The following is a 15,319-nucleotide window of genomic DNA, read 5'->3' as shown; positions in this document are numbered from 1 at the left end:
CACTGGTAAACACTTAAAAAAATAATCATAGTCTTTATACTGTCTGTGTGCTAAAAAATCATTTGTCTCTTCATCTCTAAACGTTGGTTTTCATCTTAATATTCCTTCTTCTTTTTCTCTTTCTTTATTTTTTTCTATAAATATATCATATTTTGTATACAATCAATAAACTTGCTCATAGATCTACCAGCCATGTATTAGTTTTATTGTACGTAATTTATCAATAATGGAGATTGACTTTAATAAACACTTAGTGCTTCCGTCAAAATCCTTTGCTTGTATTATAAACTGAATGTATGTATAATGTAGGATTAAAATATATGCAATAAATATGTTTAAACCAAATCTATGAAAACATTGTTAACCGATACTAATAGTAACTTTTATTTGTTTATTAAACCATTAGTTCTTAGTTGGCTATGAAACCGTGAGTTGTGAACATGCTGGTAACCTTGAGCCGATAGGTTTCGATATCTGAAGTCTCATCCTATGAGCGAATACACCAACCGACCCTCCTTTTTTATTCATTAAAGTTAAGTGGTATTCAGTTACGAGGCCGACGATTCTTAGCGATATGGAGTTATTGAGCCAAACCAACCATAAAGTATAGAATTTCTTAAGCGGTGTTATTTACTGCAGCTGTGGTATACTAGAGCAGTTAACAAAAGGGAAGTAACTCGTCTAATCGTTTAGCCTTGCCTATGAAGAGTTATCTCGCTTTATATGACTGTATTAATCGTTTGAACGGCTACACAGATCGATTAACCTGACAATCTGACGCAGTTTGACGGCTAATTGGCAAACAATTAAACAAAACAAAATTTCTTAGTCGTGTCCTCCAATGTTTGAAAAATTATAAAATTTAATGCAATCACTTTATAAATAGAGAGTTCAATGATGAACTAGTTAAATATAAAACCCGTTCTACTATCCCTGGCAAGTGCCGATATATCCAGGAGGAAATGCGCCAATTTTGTTTTACATTCTGTCTGCCCTCGCAACTTACACACAGTGAATGTTATGTTGTAAAATAACCATGCCACACGGCGATGATGAAAACTTGAGACCCAGCGCAAAATTGTATATTGTTGAAGAACCCATAAAGTGTCATGCAAACATAGTATATCCATAACGGGCAAGTACTACAATACATTTAGTGCATGTTTTGATGCTTACGATAGTTTTGCAATGATTTGATAGGATTCCTTTACATAATTGAGCCGTGTCATGACAAAACCAACATAATGGGTTTGCGACCATCATGGATCCAGACCAGCCTGCGCCTCCGCGCAGTCTGATCAGGATCCATGCTGTTCGCTATCAGTTTCTCTACTTGTTATAGGGTTTGTAAGCGAACAGCATGGATCCTGATCAGACTGCGCGGATGCACAGGCTGATCTGGATCCATGCTGGTCGCAAACCCATTATGTTGGTTTTGTCATGACGCGGCTCATATCCTACTGTATTCATAGAACATACAAGGGTAGGGGGTGAGTTTAAAATCACACCGCCTCTATATATGAAGGACATAATTATGATGAATTTCTAGCTTTACTCGTAGAGGAAAACCTAAAACGTCAAGTGCTCTCGTGCATTGTTTCATGCATATAATTGGATAGCTCAGTAGAACCACCAACTTTCTGTAAGCCAGTTTGATATTTTCCTCCGTTAGGGGACGGGAGGAAACATTTTTAAAAAGTCAGCGAGCTCAACACTCGACCAAGGAAGTTCTATCTACAAACTATTGAAGCATTATATACTATTGCTATAAATAAACAAAACTACCTTCATTTTATCGATTTAATTTCTATGTATATAACTTGTATAATAATTTTAATTGAAAGCAAACAAACATTTCAAATATAACAGCTTTTATATGAATACATAATTATGTAGGAGATAATAAAATAATAAAAATTCATAGCTTATAATAATTATTTTTATTATTTATATTTCATCATCAAATCATAAATGAGTGGGGGTAAATATCATCAAGGCAAGAGTATTGGGAATGGCCACTTTTGAAAACATGTACTAGAATCATCTATTGTAACTTTAGTGGAGGGCCACCTACTGAAGTTTGGTAGAAACACAAATTGATTACAAAGAATAAAAATATATTTATGTATATAAATAATCTAAGCACCTGATATTCAATCACTATAACAATAAGAAACAAACAAATAAATAGATAACTTGCATGCAGTACAAACTATGATTTAAAATAATAGGTCATGTAACTAAACACTTTTGTTAATGCAAACTGACGGACAAACAACAGAACAGAAATTTATTTTACAAAGAAATCTAAAAACAAGAGCACCATGGTTGCCTTCGACAGTTCACACGAGATCATGTGTAGCTAGTTGAGATGCATAACTAAGTCACTCGATCACATTTGGGTCTGGTCATATTTTTCCCTAAGGCCATGATTCATACAGCTTTTGCAGAGGTCCCAGCGGCAAAGCTACATATGCCAAATATCTAAGCTCTATAGCTTGTAATCGTACTTTCACAAGAATATTAAAATGTGTTTTCCTATATAAGTCTATGAACAACATGCAATTAAAGCTGTGCAGTTTACGTAAACGTAATGAACCCCAGGGCAGGACCTCTTGATTCTACAAAGACCACAAGGTGGCGCTATATGCCTAAATCTAAGCTCTGTGAGTCTAATGTTTTAATTACAAGCTTTTAACTACAAGGGTAAGTTTGTTTTTTAACGATTTCATTCTAAGCTCCACGTTTCCAAGAAACATATGGAACTTTAATCATGACCACTCAGAAGTGTTGGTATTGGTTTACCATTTAGTAAATCTTATTTGATTCACATTTTTGGTTAAACTTTCATTGAGGGACATTTCTACTTATACTCAAAGATTCTCAAATCAAAAATTGTTCACTATCAGAATTGGAATTAATTTCTAAAAGGTGTGTAATCAGATAACTACGAAAGTCATTTTTATTTAAAGCGTGAGCAAAATTAATGATCTGAATGCACACGAATTATTGGTCTAGACCTTCAACAAATAGAATATTTATCTCGATTTTTTTCCCCATTCCCCGTCATATTAAAAACATCAGTGGAGTCCCTTTAAGCTTGTCTAGAAATACAAGTGAAGGTCTTAAAAAAGCATAAATTTCATAGCACTAAAGGATCTGTAAGAAAAATAGGCTAGCTCAAAAAATAACAGTATTAACATTTTAAAGTTGAAAAACGATTTACCCGGCTTTGAATTTCAAAAGTGTTAATTCAGTTAAGTCAAAATTTGTTAATATTAAAATACATTTATCTTAATTTTTTAATATCAAAACGTAAAAACAGATCAGAGACTTTTATATATAGCTATGTGTACAGATGTTCAAAAGGCCAAGTGCTATACTGGTGGCAAAGGCTGATCAATTTCGGTCCAGCAGGTTAAGGCAGCATGCCTCCAGATTAATGCTTATTTTTCATAAAAATTTCGAAAACGTATTTTGAAGTGAAATATTATGATATGAACAAAGAACGTAATTTACACATGGCAAATAGCACTTAATCTTACAAGCCTTGTAAATTACCCCCCGAAAAAAGGTCAAAATATGCAAAAATAGCTATTACTGTGTTAGTCACGCAGTTGAAATATGGTGATAAATACTGTAAAATCAGTCATTAATTGCACATAACATGTAAATTATTACTTAAATCTTGAATCTTTTTACTTTTCTCAAAAAAGTCAGAATATCTTTTTCAAGCTTAATTTTCTTGAAATATTTTTGCTCATCTTGAGGCATGCAGCTTTAAACAAGTAATTGGTTTCAGTAATAAAACTAGTCATATTACATAACTCATAATATAAAATATAAAAGTCAATAATAATTGTAACTGATATGTCCAGTATAATTATACTTGTATTTCTAACATACTATATAATAAAATTTAGTTATGGAATATGATATGTTAAGGATATGTTTAGGCTAAACTATAAACTCATACAATACAATACATGGTTTGTCACATACTCTAGTTTATACTATGATAAAATTAACTTTAACGCATACACTAGGTTACATATAAATTGTAGACACAAAATAGAATGAAAACTACATAATAAACTTAATCTAAACTTTGCATGGTTTTAGAATATAATAACATTTTAAGTTAACAACAATTTAAGGGGTCAGCTACCAAGTTTTTAAGTTATCCTCCCCTGAATGAAAAATCTGAATATATTTAAAGATCCTGTAACACAAATTTCCTTATGGTTTTATATCATAAATATGATGCTAAAATTAAGATTTATAAATTTTGTAAGTTCCAAAAAGCATTATTTATAAAGATATTACCGAATTTAACATGTAAATAAAGGGAGGTAATAAAAAATTTATTTTCTATAAAGTCTAAGTCAAATTTTTCAATAAGAAATGAACGCATATATTTTAATGATTTCATATAATATGTACAAATATTTGCAGTACATATTTTATATATTCTTCGATGTTTGAAAATTATTTTATAAGCATAACTATATACATGGATATAATTTCACTTTAGTGTAGTATACAACCTCAATTACAACAGTTCTGATATAAGTTGTTTTGTTCTCATTAAATGTCGCAATATGAGTACAACATTCCAACAATTTATCAACAATAAGTACAAAAAAAGTATTTCAACAAACACCAAGTTTATCAAATTATCAAAAATAACTTTCAAAAAAGTATTTCAAGTTTTATCAATTCATCAAATGATTAAACAGTGTATACGTATGAAATGGCCAGTCCTTACAATAGAAAAAAAAACAAGTTTTATGTCACATATTATATGCTTGATCAAATAAACACTTAAAGCAACATGCCTCCAGATTCATACAAATTTTCAGGAAAAATAAGATAGTGTGAAGGGAGCAAAGACATGAATCTACACTCTGCAAATGGCATTTACAACAAGAGGTCAAAATATGTCAAAAATAGCCCTTACTGTGTAAGTCATGCAATAGTAGTATTGTTATAAATACTACAAAATCAGTCATTTATCACACTCAACATGTAAATTATTACTTATATCTTGAATCTTTTTAACACTATTTTTTTTAAATTATGATTTTCTTGAAATATTTTTGCTCAACCGGAGCTTTAAGGTGAAATTCATCTTCATTGCTTGTTATGTCCAGTTAACATTGCTTGTATCTCTTCCACAGTGCACTCTTCATACCCATCACTGTCATTATCAGATACTAAATCAGTTTCTCCATTGATATCACCACTAACTGATGTATAACCATCACTATTATCATCACCAGATTCACCACTGTTTGTATCACTTTCACTGTTATAACCTACTGTGTCTAAATCTTTACCAACCATGTTAGGACTGATTGCTCCTTTCATATTCACATTATTACTTGCCTTGTCACCTATGGCACCAAAGTTTTTATTGATGTCTACAATATTATAATTGTTTTGACCTTTTCTATATTTAAAACTATCCATTTTTTCTTCCAATTTATCTGTACTTTCTTCAGGGTTATCTTTTATTTTTTCATTTTTTCTAAATTTAAAACTGTTCTTTTCTTTATGCATTTTATCTGTTTTTTCTTTATCTGTCAGTACACTTCCAGAGATATCTTTTTCATTTTCATTTTCTTTCAACCGCTTTTTTTCAACCACTGACTTCTTTGTTACTGATTTAAAGTTTTTGTTCCAACCAGCAAGCTTACTGCCTTTATTCTTTTTCTTAAATAATGCATTTGACACAATGAACTTATCTTTTTTAATTCTATGTTTCCTTTGGACAAATTTTGAGATTGTTGATTTCTTTTTATTTTTATCCGACACAAAATCATGTCCTAGATCTGGTCTGTTTGTCATACAATGATTCTGTTTCTCATAACCTGTTTCACATGTTACTTTATCATCAGCAATATCTCCATCATCTTCATATTTTCTCTTTTTTTCTTCACTATTATCCCCAGATGCATCAATTTCTGCACATTGGTTTTCATCATCTTCCAGATCTTTAGAGATTTCCTTTTTGTTGCCATTATCTTTATATATTCCGCTTCTTCCTTCACTATTATCCCCATCTGCGTCAATTTCTGCACAATGGTTTTCCACACCTTTAGGGATTTCCTTTTTATTTGCTTCAGAGTTTTCTTCCCTGATAGCAGATACTAGATTCTGCCATTCTGCCAAAGATGAACTGAATTGTTTTACAGTATCTGTTATATCATTTGTATTTTCTGTTGTTATACTCTTCTCAGGTGATGTAATTACCACTTCTCCATTTTGGCAGATATTGAATGATTCTGTGCCACCATTGTTGGTTACCTCTTCATCGTCCTTATCAATAGCTCCAATATTAACATTTTCTTCTTTATTAACTTCATCCGACTGTTTTCCAATCATCGTTTTAACCTTACTTTCATTCATCTGTTGCATGTTTTCCTCAGTGAGTTTTCTTTCCTGATTTTCTGATGAGCAAGTGTCTTCTCTCCCATGAACATTGAGTGCATGGCGTGATTTAAATTTCTCTGAACATGTGGAACATTGAAATTGATAGTGAGTAATTAGATGCTCATGCAATTTTCCTAAAGAGCAAGCAATTTTTTGACAGAAACTGCATGGAAATTTCTTCTTTTCCATGTGGCAGGTTAGGATTTTTTCATTGTGAAAGACTTTGTCACAATGAGCACATATATACTCGTATTTACTGCATTTATGGTGACTAAAATCTCTCCACTTGTCAAAACTATGATTGCAATCCTCGCATGTGTACACTTTATTTTTTACATGCTGTCGCAAATGGTTCAGAAAGGAACAACGATCATTAAATACTTCCTGACAATGTCGGCAAGTGTTTACTTGAGAATTACTCTTTTTTGTCTTTTCAGTATGACTATTTGTCATGCTATTTTTGTTCGACAATTTAGCAACAGGTGCAACTTCAGTTTTTCCAGATGAGGACGGTAATTTGTCAGTTGATAGCAGTGGTGTTTTTTCTGGGGGTGGAATCTGTGGCCATAGTACTACTATAGTATTTTCAGAAAAGATTAATTTGTCAGATATAAGCAACAGACTTTCCTCTTGTGGTGTTTTCTCTGGTAGTACCTTTGCATTTTCAGAAGAGCTTAATTTGTCAGATTCAAGCAATGGACTTTCCTCTTGTGGTGTTTTCTCTGGTAGTACCTTTGCATTTTCCGAAGAACTTAATTTGTCAGATTTAAGCAATTGACTTTCCTCTTGTGGTGTTTTCTCTGGTAGTACCTTTGCATTTTCAGAAGAGCTTAATTTGTCAGATTCAAGCAATGGACTTTTCTCTTGTGGTGTTTTCTCTGGTAGTACCTTTGCATTTTCCGAAGAACTTAATTTGTCAGATTCAAGCAATGGACTTTCTTCGGGTGGTGTTTTCTCCAGTAATAACTGTGCATTTTCTGAAGAACTTAATTTGTCCGATTTATGCAATGGTGTTTCTACTAGTGCTGTTTCCTCTGGTAATAGCTGAATTTGTCAGATTTAAGCAATGGTCTTTCCTCTTGTGGTGTTTTCTCCAGTAATAACTGTGCATTTTCTGAAGAACTTAATTTGTCCGATTTATGCAATGGTGTTTCTACTAGTGCTGTTTCCTCTGGTAATAATTTTGTATTTTCAGGTTGTGAGCTTAATTTTTTGGATGCTTGCAGCAATGGTGTTTCTTCAAGTGATGTGTTATCTGGTTGCAACTTTGAACAGTTCATATAAGATTGCTTCTTCATTTGGCTTAGATCATCCTCTATTTCAATATTGTGAGGCTTTTCACTTTTGTCTGATTGGTTATCATCATTATTTTGTTGGACATGTTCTGAATCATCTAAATTCTGTGACTGATCATTCCTTTTAAATATTTTATTTGTTGGAACAATATCCGATTCCACAATAGCTGAGCGTTTCCTGGGCTGCACATTTAACCTTGTTCCTAAATATATCTCATCCCTTCTTATTGCTTCTTGATAAGAACTTACATTTTTACTATTCAGAATTTTTGGTCCAATCACAACGTACTTTGATATGCAACGTTTATCACTAGACCCCTTTTTCTTCATTTTGCGACAGATTTTAAACATCTTTTTATGTAACTCTGCAATGGTACTATTTTTATTTATGTCCCAGTATGCCTTTGTCAAATTAGCTAATTCCTTTGGACTTACATTCTTGTACTTCTCACTGACATTTGAATTATTAACTTCAAACGTCATATCTTTAGAATTCTGTACATTAAAATCATGTGCTACATTTTCTTCACAGTCACTTGATAAATCAGTCACAACAGCATGCACTACCTTAGATTCAAGTTGAATTTCACAATCTATACCTAAAGTAAATGATTCAATATCATTTAACCGATCAGTAAAACTATGCACTCTTTCTTTCCTATCCGTTGCATAAGATTTCATAAGCAAATGATTGTTTTCAAAGTCAGTTCTTTCAATTGTGAATTCATTAATAACACTGGCTCCTGTTTGATCATTTTGTAAATTGTCTACATTGTCTCCTGAATCATCATCTATTATAATAGGTTCATCGCATACTTTCTTCATTGCACTTCCTTCAGCATCCACATCTTTATTCTCATCTGACATAAAGCCTTCCACTTTCTCATGTTGTTTAGTAGGTGTACTTGACTCATGCTGTGCAGTAGGTCTACCTAAATCATTTCCACTCATGTTGTTATCAGTGTCTGAAGCCTTGTAAATCTCGTCTCCAATTTCTAAATAATCTTCATAATACAGTTTCTTCATACAATCCGGAAATGCTATGGTTTTATTCAAATGTAAAGATATAGGAGTATCATTTTCAAACATGCTTATATCCTTTTCAAAAGTGTCATCAGTATCACTAGCATAATGCTTTGCAATGAGATCACTTTCTTGTATGTCTCCTTGTTTTATATTCAATGTTGCCTCCATCTCATTACCCACTGTATGAACATTTTCAGCATGTCTCTTTGTACATGACACTCCAGTTTCATGAGGAACATTTCTCTCTGTAACATATTCAATACTATGTCCTGGTTCTGTTTTAATTTGTGAATTTGAGGTCTTTAGTGTATCTCTATTAAAACCATCATTTGTATATGAATTCAATATGCTATCTTCATTAACCAGACTACCCTCACTTTTAATATCTTTAAGTCTATCATCTGATCCATTTCCAACAGCATCCATGTCAGCAGCATTTAGATCATCATTTGTGTTTAATATGTTATCTTCATTAACAAGACTACCCTCATCTTTAATATCATTGGTAATATCAGCAGAACCATTTCCAATACCATTTGTGTCAGTTAACTCATCAACAGATTCAAAACTCTGTAACAGGCTACTCTTTTCACTCATTTCTTCATTTGTCTTAGAAATATGCTTTTTAAAATACTTTTCTATAACATTTGATCTGTTTCTACCCTTGTTATCCTTGTTAGATTGTGTATGAACCCTTATATGTTTTTTCAAGTCACTCCCATCATAGAATCTCTTCTGACATAGGTCACAAGAATGGGTCTTTATTCCAGAATGCACCTTTAAATGTCTCATTAAAGTCGATTTATGTCGGAATTTTTTATCGCATAAATGACAGCTAATAGTTCGTTCATCTGAGTGGGATCTCATATGAACTTTAAGGGAGTTTAACAAGGTGAAAGAGCGGTTACAAACATAGCAATCATATAGTTGATTTGTAACTTTATTATCCTCCCTGGTAATGCCTTTATGAGTTCTCCTATGCTGAAGAAGATGGGAAGACTTTGTGTACGCCATTCCACAAAGGTTGCAGGTAAAAGGTCTCTCTTTTGTGTGGGACCGTACATGTTGTACCCAGTTGCCCTTGTGGCTGAAAACTTTCTTACAATGAGAACAGACAAATTCTTTCTTATTTCTAGATTCTTTCTCTTGTCTTGGTGATGCTGGAACCTTGGAAACAGAAGATGTATCAGGGCCTTTGTAATCAATATCAATGAGTTCATTGTCACTTGCCATATTTAATTGATTGCTGTTGATGTTGAATGTATTGAAACTTTTAAAATTGTGCTGAATCTAACATTTTTCATTGCAATGCTGTGATTTTCAATGCTGATTTGATAGGAAGAGAGGTTGTTAACAGGTTGTTTCAAATAAATCACATATTTTCAGAAATGCTTTATACAGATCACAATTGTGTGCTCTGACAGCTGTAGTATTAGTTGAATTTTGCTGTTTTCTTTACTTTGCACAACCAGTCCCTTCATCTTAATACTATTTAACAGCACCTGGTTTTGGATTATGTCGCTGTATACTCAGTCTTTGTTTTGTGTCATCTTCACCTGCAATATTAGAAACAATATTATACTATATGTATCTACATGTACGTACCTTTGAAATTTTATTCCTATCTCTAAATGACAGCATAGCACCACCTATCTGTCACATTAAAACTAAATGTACATTCTGCAATTTCTTTGCTGTCACTTACTTTGATTACGGTAACAAATTGAAGATAATATTGCGGCGGACATATCGGTAAATTTACTTGTGTCAAACATTGTCACAGAAAATCCTACAAAAATGTAGAGCTGTCATTGATTCAGTGCAAAGCACATCAACGATATATCGATATCAAGTGACTAAAATCAACGATACACCGATATATCGATAATATCCTATACTCACTTGTCTGTCATTCTCTTTCAGACCTGTTTCAATGATTTCAGTCAAAAACATGTTCTGTACAGTGTCTTGTCCACTGCATGATTTTTTCCAGACAATATTTTTTGTCACCATTGCTATGAAATAATTCAACTATATAACAAAAGCATAACATTAGATATAAATAACTGCTTCTGTATATATTTTGGGTGAATTTTATAATTTCTAGACATATAATTTATAAGTCAAAAGTATCGATTTTTTAAAATGTGTATCGATTATTGATCGGTAAAAAAATATCAACGAAACATCGATATTGTCGATATCGATGACAGCTCTACAAAAATGTGAACTTGCGGTTAATCAATCCCTGATAAGATTTTTTAGACAAACTGTATGATATCATAGCTTCTTCTCCATTTAAATATAGCTCTGTGGTAATATTACTAGCAATTCTGGGGAATAATGGGCCTTTAACAATTTATATGCTTGACCAAATGTGATTAGCCCTTACCACCAGTATAGAACAAGACTTAATACATGTAGCTCAATTTTTGCTTTTGTTGTTGACATCCTTTATACTACGCAGAGCAAATCTGTTGATGCTACCCTATTTAATTTTCTATAGGTAAAAGTCCCATTCTGATAGGTATTTTTCAAAAAACTGTAAACGTGTTTTTTGTATTACCCTTACTTGAGCCTAAGTTGGCAATAAATTTTTAGCCCATGTGAACCAGTGAAGTTTGAATAGCCCTGCATTACAAGCCATCTGTATCATGGTCTGCCACTGTTGCACTGTTTCAGTCCAGTACATCTTTTTGGGAGTCTATGGCTGAGTGGTTAGGTCATTACTTTAAACCCTTCCCCCACCACTTAGTGGTTTAAAATCCTGACAGGGGTGACTTTGATTCTTTTCATGTAAGAAGCTATTTTTTAGCTAGCTTTACGGAATGCCGATGGTTCTACTAAGGTGCCCGTTCGTGCCTGAAATAATACAGGGCGGGGCATCTGAGGACTTCCTCCACCAGTAAAGCTGGAACGTCACCATAAGACCTATACTGTGTCAGTGTAACGTTAAATACCCAATCAAACAAACAAACAATACATCTTTTGAAATTTTCTTTCAAATAATGGATTGTTTTACCAGATTGAGAATTTGAGAGATGGACATAGCAATTTAAGATGGTTAATGTTTAAAAAGATGAGTATTTAAATATTAATGTTTAAAAAACTGGCAAGACCCGGGTAATTTCCGATCCTTGTGAAATATTTTTTTTTTCAAACCCCCAAATCATTTAAAATTTATCAAGGGGTTAAAAAACTGAGTTAATTATATGAAAAAAGAGGCAGTATTTTTCTCACTAAAATTAAAGATTTTTAAACCTCTTTATTTAAGGGGTTATTCAAAATTTCTAATTTAAAATAAAAAAGCAGGTTGGTTCTGATAAAAGGGGAAAAAACGCATATTTTTTTAAAAAAATTAAAATTTTAAGGGCCTTTTATCGGAGTTGTTATAAAGCGGAAAAACAAAGGTGGAAAATAGTTTCGGCAACCCTTTAAAATATTTCAAATTCCTGAAACCCCTTTTTTTGTCCTAAAAAATTGCATCTTTTTAATTGCCAAAGTCTGGTAAAAACAAATAAAACTAGAAAGGGGCCCCCTTTGGGTATGTATGAGCCCAATTTAACATTTTGCCAACTAAGACAAAATGGAGCATGCAAGTGTTTTTAAGCTCAACTAGCATTGAGTGCAAAACTAATGAGCGCTAACCGCATGGGTTCAAACCGTGTCAGGGGCAAGTCATAGTTTTCTTCACTAATAAACTTTACACTTATGGCTGGTTCAAAAGTGTGTCTATAAGCTTATAGGTTCCTAAACAATCAAACTTAAATAAATTCTGTATAAACCTAAACTACAGACAGGAAGCATGGCAGTGGAACGAACACACAAATGCAAGTCAAAATGCTCATAACCCTTAGTTAGAGGTAACATGTAAAATCTTACCTTAGTAATACAAATCACTTCCTAGAAATCACGAGGAATATCTATAGATAATATTGTCTTGCCTTCAATAACAATGTCTTTTCTCCCATTACACTGTCTTCTCTCTCATTCCAATATCTTTTCTCTTATTTCTCCAACACAACTGTTGTACTTAGATGACCTTGAAATAACATAAAGCAATAACATATCAACTAAAATGTTTTACATCCACTGTATTAATAAAAGAGAAATGACAATAATTAAATGCATGCTCCCACTAGTCAGATAAACTTGACCTTCAGCTTAGTAATACACTTTGTCTTACCTTTACATACACATACATACTTACTTGCCATATCACAAATTACAGTCATTAACTAATTATAGGTCACATGACTAATTTGCCTCTGGCATTCACACACATTAACAATAGAAAATAACTGGATGGTTATCTTCATTTCCTATTTTCCACCTTAATTAATTAAAGATAATTTTGCATGATTTAAAACATTTGTTTGTTTATACATTGTATAAAGATAAGGAAATTGCTTATTAATGTATTTGGCAATTAATGCAATATCCATAGTGTTTCTAATTCTACACAGAGAAGTTTGAACTTGTAAATGTACTGTCTTTGTTTTATTTATTTATTTGTTTAGGCCCTATTTATTTATTACAATAATGAAATAGGTCATTATCTTAAATTATAGCAACTATACAATTAGTTGGAATAACTATTTATTAGTCATCAGTGTTTACAGCTGTTTATGCAAATCACACTAGTGTTGTTCATTTGATATCTAATTATGATATTCTGAGGTTTATAAGATAGTAGGCTCATTCCGTATTTATAACAGATTTCCGTATTTAAGACGAAAGCAAAAAAATATTTCAACAACGAAAAAAGAAAGATCTAGTATAAATCTATCTAATTTTTTTACCCTTTGACAGGCGTCTTTATTGTCACAAATGGCGTACTTGTGTATAAGGGAAGTAACTCGAGTAACGCATTTGACCAATACAGCACATAGCCCGTATCCGTTATACGGATTTTTGGACCCACAAAAATGCTTCAAATTACGTCTTTAATTAATAAATAGGAAGACTGCTTGTCCGTTTCAACTATATTTAAGTTAACAATTTTTATTACTTTCTTTTTGTTGCCACTAGATCTATATCAAATAAAAGTTTTACACTATAACGGTACAGTACATTTAAGAAATAATATAATTATCCCAAACTGTTTGGAGTTCGGATGCGAGAAATTATATCACGCGGGCGTAACTCGAGTGATATAATGATGCGCATCCGAACGACAAACAGTGATTTTATCAAGCGATAAAATCACCGATTTGGAAATATATATTATTTCGATTCTAACACGACATCATCAAATAAATGCTCCCGTACCTGATTTTAAGCTAAATTTCGCCAGAGTTTGTTTTCGTACTTATTTTCAGCGCGTCACATTTTTAGTTGTTACGTCACAAAGCCATGTAAAATGATTAGGTCACATGTCTTTAGAAGTGGCATTTTATGGATGAATAGCTACCTAATGATTTTATCAGATAATGTCAGTTCTTGCACAAAATATTAATTAATATTTTTTTTTCAGTTTAAAGATCCTGTATGTTGTGATCAAAGAGGTAAACCACCCGAAGTGAATTATATATTCGTACATAATTATGCAAATAAAACAATTTTTAAAATCTTAATTTGATGATCTTTAAAGATCCTATAACTCATTTTTTATGGTTTTAAATCATAAATATGATGCTCAAATTAAGATTTATCAATATTGTAGGTTCCATAAAACATTATTTATAAAAATATCAATTACCGAATTTAACATTTCATGTAAATAAAGGGAGGTAATAAAAATCTATTTTCTATAAAGTTTAAGTCAAATTTCACAATAAGAAATGAATGCATATATATTAATGATTACATATAATGTGCACAAATATTTGCAGTACATATTTTACACATTCTTCGATGTTTGAAAATTGTTTATATATATATATATATATATATATATATATATAATATATATATATATATATATAACCCTGAATACTGCAAAAGGGAGACCATTTTTTTTATCTGCATTACGGGGACTTTTTGTATATATTTTATTTCTGGTGTCACCTAGAGTATTTTAGTATTTTCACACTGTATTTGCATTAATGATGCACACATGTTATTTTCACACTGAACAACACACAGCAATAAATATACAAAATTATTGGTCTCCTTAATAATTACAATGTATAAACATGTTTTAAGGAGACCACTTCTATATATTTATATACATACCATATATGCATTAAGGAGACCTTGTCTAAAGACAGAAACATGCTTTACGGGGACCTTTTCTGCAATACTTCAGGACACTAGGCAAAACCTGTGTAAATCTATGTTGAATTGTTATCCTTATAATTGTCAAAAATACCTCATTACATAAATTAAACAAAGATGGTTTTAAAGCTCTGCATTGCTCACTTCAGGCATGTACATATAATCATTAAACAAGAGGATTCTGCGTAAAATGAGTATGCATTTGTTCCAAAAGGTTTAGCACTTACGGTTTCAAACAAAAGCTTCAGTTACAATTAAACATAACAAGAGTGTCTCATGGGAGAGCACAATAGACCAGTCATGAAAGCTTTTGGGAAAGGGTAAGCTATGTTTTAAAAACTTTA

The 15,319-nt window shown here is 32.1% G+C and overlaps 1 protein-coding gene across 1 annotated transcript; it reads right to left on the bottom strand.

Moving 5' to 3' along the window:
• Positions 1–5,133: 5,133 nt before the first annotated feature.
• LOC132722291 (uncharacterized) lies at positions 5,134–13,611 on the bottom strand. The gene is made up of 4 exons (XM_060706759.1): positions 13,559–13,611; positions 12,639–12,798; positions 7,456–10,312; positions 5,134–7,420 (listed from the first exon to the last, which is right to left on the bottom strand). Exons 3-4 carry the CDS (start codon positions 9,987–9,989, stop codon positions 5,134–5,136), a joined length of 4,821 nt encoding a protein of 1,606 aa, XP_060562742.1. The 5' UTR covers positions 9,990–10,312; positions 12,639–12,798; positions 13,559–13,611.
• Positions 13,612–15,319: the final 1,708 nt, after the last annotated feature.

The sequence above is a fragment of the Ruditapes philippinarum genome, unplaced genomic scaffold (genome assembly GCF_026571515.1).
Source record: "Ruditapes philippinarum isolate M1 unplaced genomic scaffold, ASM2657151v2 ctg3243_1_1_1_1, whole genome shotgun sequence".
Taxonomy (NCBI): domain Eukaryota; kingdom Metazoa; phylum Mollusca; class Bivalvia; order Venerida; family Veneridae; genus Ruditapes; species Ruditapes philippinarum.
The sequence above is the reverse complement of the archived record's forward strand: the minus strand, read 5'-3'. Positions and strand labels throughout refer to the sequence as shown.

Bases quoted from the DNA above. Each gene is read 5' to 3' on its own strand.
- LOC132722291 (XM_060706759.1), bottom strand. From the start codon at position 9,989: ATGGCAAGTGACAATGAACTCATTGATATTGATTACAAAGGCCCTGAT. The intron at 7,421-7,455 runs GTAGAAACACCA...GGACAAATTAAG, and splicing joins TACCAGAGGAAACAGCACTA to TTCTTCAGAAAATGCACAGT.